Below are 15,116 nucleotides of genomic sequence, written 5' to 3'. Positions count from 1 at the left end.
TCCCTTTATCTTCCTCCTTATCTAATACTATAAAGTCTACAGGAAAAATAAATTTATCCACTTTTACTTATACATCTTTTATAACTCCTTTTGGATAGGTTATTGATCGATCAGCTAACTGAAGAGTTATAATAGTAGGGGAAATCTCTCCTAAATCTAAATGTTTAAAAATCGATAGAGGCATAAGATTGATACTCTCCCATAAATCACATGAGGCTTTTCCAAAAAACTTTTCACCAATTGTACAAGGTATAGTAAAACTACAAAGATATTTTAACTTTTCAAGAAGCTTTTTCTGAATAATAGCGCTACACACTTCACTAAGTGCAACGGTCTCATGATCTTCAAACTTTCTTTTTTGTTTAGTATATCTTTCATAAATGTCACATAACTTGACATTTGTTCCAAAGCCACAATGAAAGGAATGTTTATCATTAACTTCTTAAGGATTTCCAAAAATTTTGTAAATTTTTTGTCTTTATTCTTTTGCTTCAATCATTGAGGAAACAGAGGTAGTGGTTTATTCAAAGGAAACTTGTATTTGTTCGTTTTCATTATGACCACTTTCAATCTCTTCCTTTATCCTCATCAAATTTAGTTTCTCTTTGGATTCTTGTTTCAACTTCTTTTCAATTTGCTCCTTATTTTGATCTTTTGCATTAACTTGCACGGTACTTGAAAGATTTTCTAAAGGTCTGTTACTAAGTGCAGTAGCAATATGTCCTAATTAATTTTCAATAATTCTTATAACAGCCCCTTGATTTTGTATTTGATTTCCCATATTCAATATTACTTCTTCCATCATCAATTTCGTTTCCTTAACTTGTGGGTTAGGGTTAGAGTTAAATCCAGGAGGATAATAAGGTCGATAATTAGGATTTCCTTGGTTGTTTAAATTTCTTAAGGGGTTTACTAAATTGTTATAATTATTCTAACTAAAATTAGGATGATTTTTCCATCTAGGGTTTTAATAATTAGAATAGAGATTATTATTTCGATTATTTATAGTATTCAAAGTTTCATAAGATGATTGAGTATCAATTATCTGCCCTAGTGAATTTTCCTCTAATACTGATGGTATTTGAGAATAGTTCACTCCAATTTGATCAATCTTTTTTGATATAGCATTTTGGATATAGCAGCAAATTGGGATGCTAAAATAGAAATTGCATCAGAGTCATGAATACTAGCTACTCTCTTAGGATTTACCCATTCAGAGGGCCATTTAAAATTGTTAGTAGTCATTTCTTCTATTAAAGAGTATGTTTCATCAAAAGGTTTTGATATTATTGATCCACCTACAACAACATCTATAATAAATCTAAGTGATCCTACTAATCCATTATAAAAAAGTTTGAATTAATAACCAATCTGGTAAAGCATGGTGTGGACATTTTCTCAAGAGAACCTTAAACCTTTCCTAGGCTTCATATATCGATTCCCCTTCAAATATGTAATATAGATGTAATATCGTTTTTAAGCTTAGCGGTTTTCGTGGGTGGAAAATATTTAGCCAAAAATTTTTGTGATACTTCTCCCTAAGTTCTGATAGATCCATGTGCTAATGATTTTAACCAAGCTTTAGCTTTATCCCTTAATGAAAAAGGTTAAAGTCTAAGCCTAATAACATCATTAGACACTCCATATATTTAAAAGTAGCACATATTTCAAGAAAAATAACAAGATGTAAGTTAAGATCTTCAGTAGGTGTTCCTCCAAACTGATTATTTTGTACCATTTGAATAATAGCAGGTTTAAACTCAAATGAATTAGCAGCAACATCAGGATTTTGAATAGCTAAGTGAAGTTTATCTGTTGTCGGATTAACATAATCTTTTAAAGGTCTTTGTCGATTTTTATTTATTTGATTATCTAAGTTATTCGTTATTTTGTTCAAATTTTTAATTTCTTTTTGTTGTTTTTGAATTTTTCTAATAGTAAGTTCTAATTCTGAATCGTAAAGTACTAAATCCTTAGATCCAATATTTTGCATAAGCAAATATATTATGTAAAGAAAAATTTCTTAAAAATAATCTTAAATATATATAGTTATATATTTTTTTAAATTTTTTATTTTATTATTGTTTTTGAATTTTTATATTTTATCTCTAAATTTCCTAATTTACCAAATCTACTTAATTTACCATTACATTCCCCGACAACGACGCCAAAAACTTGATCCCGGAAAATATAGTTGTGTAAAATTTATAAAGTTGACTCCGCTTTACAACAGTGCCAAAAATTTTGATGTGGTATTTTATGAATGAAAACGTTAAACACTTAATATTGAGATTCAATGCAAGTATATGTATCATTATCAAACAGTATAAGACTTTCTATTTAAGTCCCAAATATCGATCCCATGATAAAGGTTTAAATTTGCAGTGATAAATTAACTAGGAAATTCAAAGAAATAAAACAAAATTACTATCACTAATTTTGAATGTTTGAAATACTATCAGAACTAAATTATTAACTATAAACAAAATTTAAATGCAAAGTTTAAAACAGTAACTACTAAACTATGTTTATGTGATGAAGTTTTCTAATATGAAAAGTATTCTTCCCACTACAATGAGTTTTTGGTGAAATGAGATGAAATAAATGGTTTAAATATGTATTGTGTCAAATATGAGTAATTTTAATTCTCTACTCTGATATTGACTAATCACAGATTTAGTCCCTAAATCTGTGGCTAGGCTAGGTGGTAACTGACTCCACTCCAGAGCTCCCACTTCCCACTACTCCCTCACCTGAGGGCTAACAATCTCACATCAGTTTTCAATCAACTAGACAAAATTGGAGATTTTAATCTGTCACCATAAAATCTCCAATTCAGTATCTAACAATGAATATTTCCCTATTTATTTGCACTTAATTCCATAAACAAAATACTCCTTCATGGAATTAAATGTGATTATCACTTTATTGTAGAACTCATACTTTAATTACCTAATCATAGGTTTCACAACATATTTTAACAATTTAATTGGCCAAATCAAAAAGTAAATTAAGAACGGAGTTGAAAAACCATCACAATTTATTTTATATTTTAACATTGACACATCCAAATTATCTCTTCATTCACCATATCTCAGAGTAGGGAGAAAGATAAAGGAAACTACTCAGACTTCATGAGAAAGATATAATAAAACACAAATTTCATATATAAAAGAAAGTTCATACAATAATAATAAACAATAAACACTTATCTGAAACTCTTTCTCAAAGCAAATCCCTTGTAGCCTCTCTTAGGAAATGTAGGAACAAGAAATCTCTCACTTCTCTCCCTCTTCAACACTCTTAGAGAAGAATTCACACTTAAACTCACCATAAAAACTCAAAGCTATAAAGGAACTAAATGACTAATGGTGTGGAATAACCTGGAAGAAAGTGGAAAGTGGTTCAAGGTTGCAAAGAGGCACGAAAGGGGGCGAAGAAGGGTCTTTTCTGATCAATTTTGGCTCTAAGTAGAGCCTAAGGTCAGTTTCCTAAGGTCAGTTTTCCAATAGGCCTAAGGTCAGTTTTCCAATAGGTGCATCCTAAAACTCTTCAAAAAGCGTCCAATTTTGTTGAATCTTCTAGAAATAGGGTTGGCACCAACAATGGCGTCGTCAACGCTAGTGGTCTGTAAATAAAATACGTGCTCACTGTCAAACGACGCCGTCGGCGCCTAGTCTGACGCTATCAGAGCTAAACAAATCTTCAAAAATTTCATTTTGACTCTAAATGTCGTCCTTTTTCTCTTCATTTTTGCTCCAAGTCCTAAAATCAACAACCTGTAATAAAACATAAAAAATACATTCCTTTAAAGTATAATATCACAAAAAATGAGTATAAAGTATGGTCTAAAAATGCATAAATTTTTGGTATATCACCTCTTCAAAATGGCTGTGCATTATGGCCATTTCCATTAGCTTGAGAAATATTTTCATTTGAGTAGATTCAATTCGTACTTAAGTCACCCCTCTCTAACCCTCGATGTCAAAGGAGTGTGAGAAATTAAAGGTTACAAATCTTGTATATCCATCATCTCTTTCTAGAATCAATTGATGTAAGAATGAAGGCTTTTATTTTCACCTTGCTTTACCTGAAGCAGAGCCTAAGGCTTCTTCCTTGGATTCTATATGTTAGCAAAGTGTGCCACAAATAGCTTTTAGAATTCAATAAAAGTTGGAATGACACCAACTTTAAGGTTGAGGAATCACAAAATGGTTGACTTCTTGAGTGTCTTCAGGAAGAGGTAACACTTCGTTGCATCACTAATATGCAGTATGTCGATTGGCAATTTGAAAGAGGACATGTGGTTGGTCATATCACTTTTACCCTTGTAGGGATCTAGATGAGTTAACCTTAATTTTGTCGGTGGTATCGCCTCCAAAATCTATCAGATGAAAGCATAATCAAGGGCAGACTGAGTAGGTACTTCGATTACCGACTAGTTATTAGGAGTCTCTTTCCCCTTCAGTTACTCGATTATTGACTCACCTGTTAGTTGTCAACTATCACTCGAGTGGGACCCCTGATGGAAAGTTCCTCTAGATTCACCCTTGGGAAGCGAAAGTTGATCATTCCTTCACTAGATTGCTTGTTGTAAGACCTTCAATTGACCCATCAATTATTCCCTTAACTCTTGAACTTGTTGTTGGATTTTTGAGTTCACTAATTATCTATTGAATTCCATCAGCATTGTAACCCTTTGTTAAGGTTTCCTTCGTAATTTTCTATGTTTCTCATTTGTGGCATGTCCACGCTCATCGCACCACCTTTTAGGATGTTGAATCATAAATTGTCTTTTGAAACATGCTCTGAGATTTATAGCTTAGATGAGAGAAAAGAAAGAGAGAGAGAACTCCAGATGTGAGGATCCAAAAGTCCCTTTTTTGATTTCATGACCTCCTATTTATAGGGGTCTTAAAATATAAACAAAAAGGAAAGAACAATTATTAGAACTGTCCAAACAATTGAATCAATGTGTCTATTGAGTAAAACTTACATTAGAATGTAAGTGAAATTTTGCTTCGGTGAGTTGATGTTTTGCATCGACTAGCTATGTCGTCCAACTATAGGGTGCTCAGGGAGATTTGGTAAGTTGATAGTACACATTCACTTGTTTGTGCTCTCTCGTTTGATGGATCAATTGGCCAGAAGATTCCGTTGGTAAAATCTCTATGTCAATCGATTCTGCCATAAAATTGATCGGTTGCTTGCTAGTAAAATTTTAATTCTTTAGTCTTAGACTTCATTCACACGCCTCTATTTATAGTCGTTTGATCTCCTCAAGATTTGTGTTGGAATTATTGTAGTATACACACACACACACAAATAGAAAAATGTGACAACACAAATCACAAATAAATCTCATGGACAACCAAAGAAGTGGTGAGGGCTCACAATAGCCTACCATGGATGCACTCAGACTGCACACTCAACTGACCAGTTCATCTTAACGAAGAAGCTGAGTTCCCTTAATGGATAAATGAGAATCACCACTAAATAATCCAGTTGATTGGTACTGCCTGAATGAGCTTATTCTTCCCAATTCGTATTAGATCGGGAAGAGTAAACAAACCCTCCATCTTTTGGATGGTTTCTATGAAATTTTGACAAATATTCACCTAGCAAAGAGACTACCTAGCTTTATAATCACTCAATCTTAAGGTTTCTAGTCGACACCTTTTTTTGTACAAAGTACGATGCTCCAGCCGCACCCATGTACTGTAAGGTCACGATGTATAATTATATATTGACACATTCCTATAAATAGTGGGTCCATCACATAAATAAAAGCTACGTAATTTTACTTTTCAAGACTATGTTATTGCTCTTGTTTTCATTCTTTACGTATGAACTTTTGGAGTTTTCAGCTTGTCTTATCGTTTTAGTATAATTCTCTTTCCAAATATTTCTCTCTTTTGAATCATGAAGATAATTCAAGGAAAAGAAGAATCTGAGAGAAACAAAATATGAAGAAAATAGACAAATGATTAAAAAGAACATGTACAACTTTCATAAGGTAACATTCACGCGATAGCGTAAAAGCATTATCTGAAACAAGATCAGATAAAAAATGCTTTGAAATCATATCCACAAAAAACCCCATAATAAAACCCATAATCAGAGATTCAAGTTTTTTGCTTGTTCTAGGCCATGAACAGCTCCCAATGGATTGTAGTCCTTTGGTTATGTACATCTTAAGGGATGCTCAAGAATACTCCCAAAAAATAGGGTCTTGCTTACAATATTTGTGATATTTGATTATTTGGGAAACCAAAGGATTTAAAAAATCTCAAGCGAGATAATCTCGATGCTTTTGATACTTATATCTAGTCATATGGCAGAGGGTGAATCACTGTATCCCCTATGAGCGGTGACACCTAGGCATGCAAGGTCCACGAGATGATATTAATGATTTTCCAAAGGAATTAACAGGGCTTAAAAGTTATGTCAACGGAAAGGGGAGGAATCCGTAAGCAGGTAATGATAGCCAGGTCAGGATACAATGGATCTATTATCTCAAGCTATAGAGGCCCTAAGTCTACATAAATTGTGTTGTTCAAGAAAGTTGCTAATCAGAGACCACTTATAAGCAATCCTTGAATAGCATTATCTAAGGGAATATCGGTAGCCCTAAGGCTAGAGGAAAGAAACCTCTAATTTCCGATGACTCTCTAAGAGGTGGAATAGGTAAAAACGGGACTTGTACCCATCAATTACATGTCGAAGATGCCACTGGAATGGAAGAGGAAAGAGAGGCCCAACTACAAAGCCAAAACATTCCCATAAAAGAATTACTCCCCATTTGGGTTAGGAGAGCCGACATGCTAGAAAACCTCCTAGGTTTAAATTTTATGCTTGACTTAGTCGATTGATGGAGCACGAGGACATCTTTTCGGGAAATGAAAAATAGAGTAGTTGTTTGTAGCTAAATTTAAATGTGGAGGCTCTATTACAGATGATTTGAGTGATTGCTATGCTATGCAACTCATTTAAAATAGTCCCGAAATCCATACAAGAAAGTAAAGCAGAAAGTAAATTGCTCATTTTAAAATTAGAATATTTTAATCCTAATTTTTTTAATCTTGAATTTTTTATTATTAGGACTTAAAAAAATCTTTTTGGGTCCTTAATGAGCCTAGATAGCATTTTTCATTGAGTACAAATAAACAACAAGACAAGAAAGAGAAAATATCAGGCATGAAAAATAATTTAAAATAAGTCAAATAAATATATAAAAGACATACATGCTGTTGGACTTACAACATATCCCAGAAAGTAGAAAAAGCAGCCAGACTTCGCATTTACATGCTAAGTCCTAATTCTATACATGAATAAAAATTTGGAATTAAGAACGGGACACGAGTATCTGCTCCTTGTCCTCGTCATGTTGTTTGATGCGTTATGTCGAAACTCATGCCCATATCATATTTCTTATACAGACTCCTTAAAGACTCTAAAAATACATTTTGAAATTTCAAAACAAGACTCAACCTGTAGAAGAGGTTAACACGTGTTATATTCATGCAAAGAATAATGACCCATGCCTAGTGGCATGAGAGCATTAGCAATACCTACAAAAAAAAAGTTTTTAAATCATTACTTGCTCCTACCTTTTTATTCATTTTAGGCATAACTCTATGCAAGAAAACTACCCTAATATATGCTAGTGCACAAGTCTCAAACTCCAGTAAACACACAAAGCAACAATAAAAAAAATGTCTAGCTAGGGAAACTAAATAGTAACGAATAATAGCTAGAACATTAAAAAAATTAGCTAATCATTCTAGTCCTAGCCTAACATATCATCAAAAGAAAGTGTCATAGTCACAATATCTAAGTGTATGTGCAGTGCAAGGGTAAGTGTTACTGTATAACTTTGATGGGTTCACCAAAACCAACCCCATCCTAAAGATCCAAAGGGTCTATTGTACATCAACTAAGAGGTTTTTTAGAGAGTTGGCCTCTAATTGGCCTAGTTTTACTACTTACATAATTTTAAAATAAGGCGGATACCCGTAGTAGAGAAATTATAATTTTTATTTTAAAATAGGGTCATTAAATGCAGGTTTGTAACATGCATGGTGACATACGTTAGAACCCTTTGAACCTTAGCACAATCATACTTGTGTTGATCGTGATGCAATAACTCGCACTGCTCACCGAGATTTACTCGACAAGCAATGCTCATATCATCACAATCAACACAGCGTCACTCACCCAACGAGTCTAATTTTCTATTAAGACACACATGCAATGCATGTGCAAGTATGCAATAAGATCAACACATCATGATTACTCAATCGAGGTATGAGCGACCATGATGGATGCAGAAAGGTGACTCAAACATCAAACATAATGGAAATTATGAACTCAAGTGCATGCATGTTGTGCGCTCAACGAGTTCAGTGTATCTGAGACATGACCCGAATTGAGTACACAACATGAGAGGATTGTGGCATTCAAGTGTGAGGCCATAAGAAGTGGGACGACATGTTCACAATTTAGGAGATTTGCACATTGGTGGGCTAGCTTTGCTAGCCATCACTCAACAGAGATGTGCAAGTATCATGCCCCACACATACGGTGCATATGTATGTGATGGTAACACGAGTGCTGGTGATCATTGAGACAACATGTGCAAGCAAATGCCAAAGATAAAATTTGAGTTTTCATGCAATGAGTTTAACATAACAAATGTTCAAAAATATATTTTTTTGGTGCACTCAAACATGGAAGCGATGGAAATACACATGCAAGAAACACAACATGCAAATGAATTTGATCAATTGAGCAGGGTGGTCGATCGGGTCTCATGGCCAATGTGGTTGGTCAGGTGCGGACCCGAATCAGACAAAAGTGAACGGTCAATTGGTCCTAAGGTGGTTGATCGAGCTGAAGTGATAAGTGTGAAATTCTACAAGCAAAGCATCATGCAAGGACAAGCAAGAAAATGCAAACCAATGTGCTCAATTGCAAGCTAGACCCACCATAATGTTCTTACATAGGATCATAAGCTTTGATTTATTGATGCATAGTGCGGCTACTTTCAAATTTGGCTAATCAAGTGAGGTTACTCTTCAATTCCTTAAAGAAAACTCCTCATAACTTGGACAATGAAATAACCCAAGGGCTTTTTCATCCTTCAAGTTCGAAGTGCTCCAATCTCTCCATAGAATATTGGAGCCGCAAAAATTGTGAGAAATTTGAATTTCGACTGTGGGTTTCATGAGCTTAGGATTTGGAACTCACATGGGTTCTTATAGAAAAATCCATGATAAAGGATTCCTAACATAGCGGTTTCTTCTAACACGAAGCCCGAAAGGCTTGTTAGGAAAGGAATGCCATTGATTTTTAAACAGGAACTCACTTTCCCCCTCATGACGATTGGTGTACCATTTTCTCGGCTTGCTCCAAGCTGTTGGTTTCCAGACCACGCATCGACATACCTCGCAAGACTAGGCGAACGAACTAGGGAAGGAGCGAGTAAGGTATGTAAGTATCCATAATAAATGAATTTTGCATATAAAAATATGACCAAAATGTACGTTTGCGCGGAGGGTTGCTCAAGACTCTAGGCGCCACAAAACCGGCGCCGCCCCACTAATTGTCAGAGCCCCAACGACTCGAGCCACTCGTTGTAAGGGGAGGACACCGACGAGAATGTATTCCCGCAAGAGGGAATGGGAATGCCGACTGAGGGAGAGGTGGCCAAGCCCCTCAAGTAGGAGTTAAAAAATTGTAAAAAAAAAAATACTTCTATGATCATTTTTAATGGGAGGCATTTACAAATATAACTTACAATTCTTATGTATCACATCCCACACTTAAAACTCCCATATTTACACACAACATTAAAATCTTTAATATCACATATGAAATAGCCCAATTATTATTTTTTGAAAGTCAAATGCATCTTTTCATACATAGATTTAAAATATCAAAATGCTATCTATGCAAATATGATATTTTAAATATGAGCTATATAATTACATAAAAGTTTTGTGCTGAATATATAATTTTTCCTTCTTTATTTTATGATTTTGTGAGATGAATATTAAAAAATTCATTTACATGTGACAAACAAACGTTGAGAATTTGATAAAATTAATATAAAAAAATTGAAAATTTATCATGAATTTTAATAGTTCAGTGAGAATTTGATCTTGGCGTTCCCCATTGCACGGAACAACACGTTTTTTTAAGTGTAATTATTTAATTTTGATTAATAGCCTCGAGTGTTCCCTTCCAAGATCGTTAGGGTGAAGAGATTTTGCAGAGCCGGTCTTCTCCGATTCTGCAATGAAGCTGGTAGGCATTTACCTCGTTGTTCTCTTCCCCGAGCTAGTAAGAGTTTATTGATTTTCTAAGCATTTTTTTTCTTTCTGAAGACATGTTTGAGCAAAGGGAGCGGTCTCCATTACCCGCCCTGCCACATGCTCGAGTTTTGCGGGCTTCGTCTCCTCCTCGAGTGCCCCATTGATCTCTCAGCCCTTAATATCTTCAGCCCGATCTCAGCTAGCCATGAGCTTGACCTATCGGGCTTCATCAGCGCCGAGCCGTGGTATAAAACAGCTAAGAACTTGCATCTATGGGATGTGTCCCTCATCGATGTCGTTCTCATCTCCTCGCCCGCTGGGATGCTTGGGATGCCATTTCTTACGCGAAACCCAAGATTTTCCGCTAAGGTGAGGTGAAATATTTTGGCTTGGTAGTATTTTTCGCTTTTCTGGCGGGATTTGTTGGGCTTACGTCGGGTTTTATGAAGATATATGCTACGGAGGCGACAATGAAGATTGGGCGTTTCATGATGGATGATCTTATATCAATGCATTCAGAGTACGTCATGTTTTATGGTCATGATGAGAAGACCAGTTTTCCAGACTGGATGGGGTGGGAAGAACTAGGAAGGCTTTCTTTGAAGGCAAAGGAGGTTGTGATGGGAGAAGATGGGGAAGAGCTTGGTTGTTGGCTTCCCTTGTACAGGTTGCCTTCTAATTTATCACACAGTTTTGAAAATTTGAACCTTACTTATAATGGCATCCATGCTGTCTTTTTGGGGTCAACGAATTTGAGTGCTGCAAAAAATGCTTGACCTAGAGAAAAAAAAACAAGAACTACGTGATGAGCACTTTCAATTGATTTCAAATGTTTCCACTTTTTGCTATTTCTGCTTTGTTTTCTCTTTTAGATGTTTTCAGCTTAGTTTTCTTCTTCTGGCTGACTTGATGGTCTGATATCATATTTTATTTTCCATGTTAGTGCAGCAGATGTTGACATCTGCATGGAGAAGATCCAACCTCTTAAATATGCTGAAGAAGCTTGCTATAACTCTATATTAGTGTTGAAAGCGTTTAGTTCAGGTTTGGATATTGGAAGCTGTAATTGGAGAATAAATTCTCCAAGAAGGAACTTTGTTTATCTTTCGACTTCCATTTTTGAGTCTCCAATAGCAATTGATTTTGATTATCGTTCACTTGAGGGAGCCGATATACTTTTGTTTTCTGACATGTCTGCTATAAATGATATTGAAGAAGAATGTAATCTCATTGGTGGGAGTCAAAGTGATTTAAATAAGGATGATAAAGATTTGCATGTGGGTAATGCATCTATCCCCAGGTAAATGCCCCCCTTGTTCTACAATTATGTTGGATAAGTAAATCTTGTTGAAATTGCTAGGTGATGCACTCTATTTCTAAAAGTCACCATTTTGTAGGGCATGTTTGGCTGAGGATGAACTTTCTGAATTTTTGGCGGACAACTGTGAAATTTTAGAAGAGAATGACAAAATGAGTTTTATAACTTCTTATATTGTAGACTCTGTGAGGGAAGGAGGTTCTGTATTGATTCCAATAGGTCAACTTGGAACAGTGCTTCAGCTTTTGGAGCAGATTTCTGACTTGCTAAAATCTCTTAGCTTGGAGGTATCCATCAATTATTGCATATCTACCTTGTAGATCATTGAGTGAATTGTATAGTGGCCGTTATGGATTTATTCAGGTTTGTTTGTGCTATCCATGGTAATGTTAGCATTATGGTAGATTTAAGTTGTTTTTTTTCTCTATTAGACAGTTCTGAAAGATTTCAAAATTTGTACTGAACCGACATGGTGAATGACTATATCGTCAATTTGCTTATAATTATGTAATAATCTAGAAGCTTTCAACTTTGTATTAATGTCATCAAATCAAGGGCTTTAAAGCTAAACTTGTGTCGTGTTAGGATAATATTAGTGAGAAAATTTTAGAAATCTGAGAATATTTGGTCCTTTCTATATTTACCGTGTCGTGTTAGGATAATATTAGTGAGAAAAAATCATGTTGAGAAGTAATTGAATGAAACAAATACTGGAACACATGCATAGAAAATTATTGTGGTTCGATGAGGTCTGCCTACATCTTGGACCTCATAGCCATTGAATTATTTATTAATTTTTAAAAAGAATAAATAGCGAGGGTACAATTTATATGGAGTTAGTGATGAGGATATTGTCGAAATCTGAGAATATTTGGTCCTTTCTATATTTACCTCTCTCATGTGGGCCTGCCAACACCTCCAAATTTTAGAGGATTTGATTGTGATATCTTAGAGAACCTTTGATTGATTTACTCCCTTCCTATTTTTTGTATTTTTTTATTCATAATTATTTCCTTTCCTAATTTAGGTGAGATATGTTTGGTAAGTTTGTAAATAAGGAGGGACTGATTTCCCTATATATATGCACCCTATTTGTGAATAATGAAGGAAAAAATTTTCCTTCCCAAGTGAATTTTACGTGGTATCAGAGCTTTGAACCAAAACCTTAGCTTCTCTGCCATTGAAACCTCTCTAATCCCCTGCCAGCTTGCATGCCAGTCGAAAATCCCTTCTTCCCACAAGGAGGGACTGATTTCCCTATATATATGCACCCTATTTGTGAATAATGAAGGAAGAAATTTTCCTTCCCAAGTGAATTTTACGTGGTATCAGAGCTTTGAACCAAAACCTTAGCTTCTCTGCCATTGAAACCTCTCTAATCCCCTGCCAGCTTGCATGCCAGTCGAAAATCCCTTCTTCCCAGAGGTCCCGACAATCTCCTCTGTCTTTCTAATAGGAACTCTCCCATCTTATTGGCTGAAAATCCTTTCATCCTCACCAAAAATCTCCTCTGGTCTTCCGACAAGAAATTTGTGGTCTTTCTTGCCATTGTTTTGCCTGCAACCAATTCCATCCCTGCAAGTGCGATCCATCACAGAGCTCCCTTGCAGCGCTAGTTTCAGTGTAGGCATCCCAAATCTATCCTCTCAGCAGAAGCAAAAGTTTGCTACCCGCACCCTACCCTTGCCATTGTTTTGCCTGCAACCAAATCCATCACAGAGCTCCCTTGCAGCGCTAGTTTCAGTGTAGGCATCCCAAATCTATCCTCTCAGCAGAAGCAAAAGTTTGCTACCCGCACCCTACTGAAGGCTTTCCAACATCAACAAACTTTGAGATTCTTGAAGGCTATCCTGAAGAAGTTCTGACAGCCAGTCTCATCCTTGCAGCTAACATCCAATTTCTTCCATGTTCTCAGTTCTCGCCAAATCTAGTTGCAATTCCTTCCCCTAACATGGGAGCCCCTGCATGTCACTGAAAATCTCCTCTTTTATGTAGCCAACAATCTTCTTGCAGGTTGCTGGCCCTCTTTGGAATCCTCCTTACAAAGGGAATCCTTGGTTGTAGGCCCTCCTCCGTCGGACCTTCCTTATAGAGTGGTTTATGTTCAGGTTTTGCCACCATCATCTGTTTTCTACAGCAGCAACAACAATATACACAATAGCAACAACAATCAATTGGAGTCTATTTTAAACCAGCAACTAGAAGCAACTCTAAATACACTTTAGGTTGATGAAAAAGTATGTGATGAAGACGATAAGTTCTACTCCGAAGGTGAATTGTGAGTCAGAGATCAGGGGTTATTTCCAAAATACTCATGAACTATTGAACTTTATCACAAATCATAAACTCAATGGTTATAAATTTCTTTAATGTTCATAATAAGTGTTTATGTATTTTTGTCATAAAAGGAAAGAGGACGATATCTCTAGAGAGGGCACAATTCCTAAGATCATTGACCACAAACTCCGTTCATGGAAGAATCAAGATCATATGGTTATTTCTTGGCTAGTCAACTTAATGACACCAATGTGGAAGAAAATTTTTGCTCTACAAAACTGCCAAAGAAATCTGGGAGGCTGCTAGAGAAATATATTCTAGCACTGAGAACACTACAGAGTTGTTTGAGATCGAAACCAAGCTTCATGACCTCCTTCAAGTTATGCAACACCCAATACTTCAACATTCTAATAAAATATTGACTATAATTAGATATATCTGAGACACAAATGTGGAAAAGTCCACAAGATGCTATGACGTTTAAATTCATCATCGAAAAGAAGAGGACCATCAAATTCTTTAGGATTGACTCAAAAATTGGATGAGGCGAGAGAGAGGATAATGAGAACAAAGCGCCAACCTTTGTTGAATTCAGGAGAGGAGAGAGCATGTAGAAGCTGATGTTGACCGAAAATGGGGGTTTACTGAGCACTGAAAGTTCAACTATGTACACCCACAATTCCTCCCATGCCTCAAATGTCAAGAAGAACCATCCTGCATGTGATTATTGCAAGAAGATTTGGCATATCAAACATAAACATTGGGAACTTCATGGAAAGCCTACTAACTGGAAACCTGGACAGGAAGGATCAAGAGAGAAAGGCAAATGCTATAAACACATATGGAGGATCAATCGAACTATTCTCTAAGGAGCACCTTGAAATACTGAAGAAATTCCTTAGAAGTAATGTAGAACGCCCCAATCTTGTGACACACCAAGGTGATATATATTTTTGCCATCTTGCCAATAATGAGAGATTCAGAACTTAAATCATAGATTCATGAGCCTCTAATCATATGATCAGTGACATCAATGCTCTAGTCAACTATGAAAGGCTTCTACATCTACATCGGTAAGGCTTGCAGATGAATCACACTTAAAACTTATTGAGAAAAGAGATGTGAGCTATCTCAAGATATTACTGTTTGCTCTATCTTGTATGTTTCACAATTGGACAGCAATTTGATTTCAATTAGTAAGCTTA

The 15,116-nt window shown here is 35.6% G+C and overlaps 1 protein-coding gene across 2 annotated transcripts in view; it reads left to right on the top strand.

The window, feature by feature from the left end:
• The first annotated feature begins 10,210 nt into the window (after positions 1-10,210).
• The window catches only part of LOC110033362 (integrator complex subunit 9 homolog), a 45,646-nt gene continuing 40,740 nt past the window's right edge, over positions 10,211-15,116 (top strand). For both annotated transcript variants that reach the window (XR_002294936.1, XM_020737307.1), the window contains exons 1-5: positions 10,211-10,308; positions 10,389-10,685; positions 10,766-10,983; positions 11,260-11,616; positions 11,714-11,921. Coding sequence is in view for 1 of the 2 variants with exons in the window: in XM_020737307.1 (XP_020592966.1) it covers positions 10,300-10,308; positions 10,389-10,685; positions 10,766-10,983; positions 11,260-11,616; positions 11,714-11,921 (1,089 nt within the window). In the remaining variant the exon portion in view is untranslated. The remainder of the gene's footprint in view (positions 10,309-10,388; positions 10,686-10,765; positions 10,984-11,259; positions 11,617-11,713; positions 11,922-15,116) is intronic.

The sequence above is a fragment of the Phalaenopsis equestris genome, unplaced genomic scaffold (assembly GCF_001263595.1).
Source record: "Phalaenopsis equestris unplaced genomic scaffold, ASM126359v1 Scaffold001149, whole genome shotgun sequence".
NCBI lineage: Eukaryota > Viridiplantae > Streptophyta > Magnoliopsida > Asparagales > Orchidaceae > Phalaenopsis > Phalaenopsis equestris.
The sequence above is the reverse complement of the archived record's forward strand: the minus strand, read 5'-3'. Positions and strand labels throughout refer to the sequence as shown.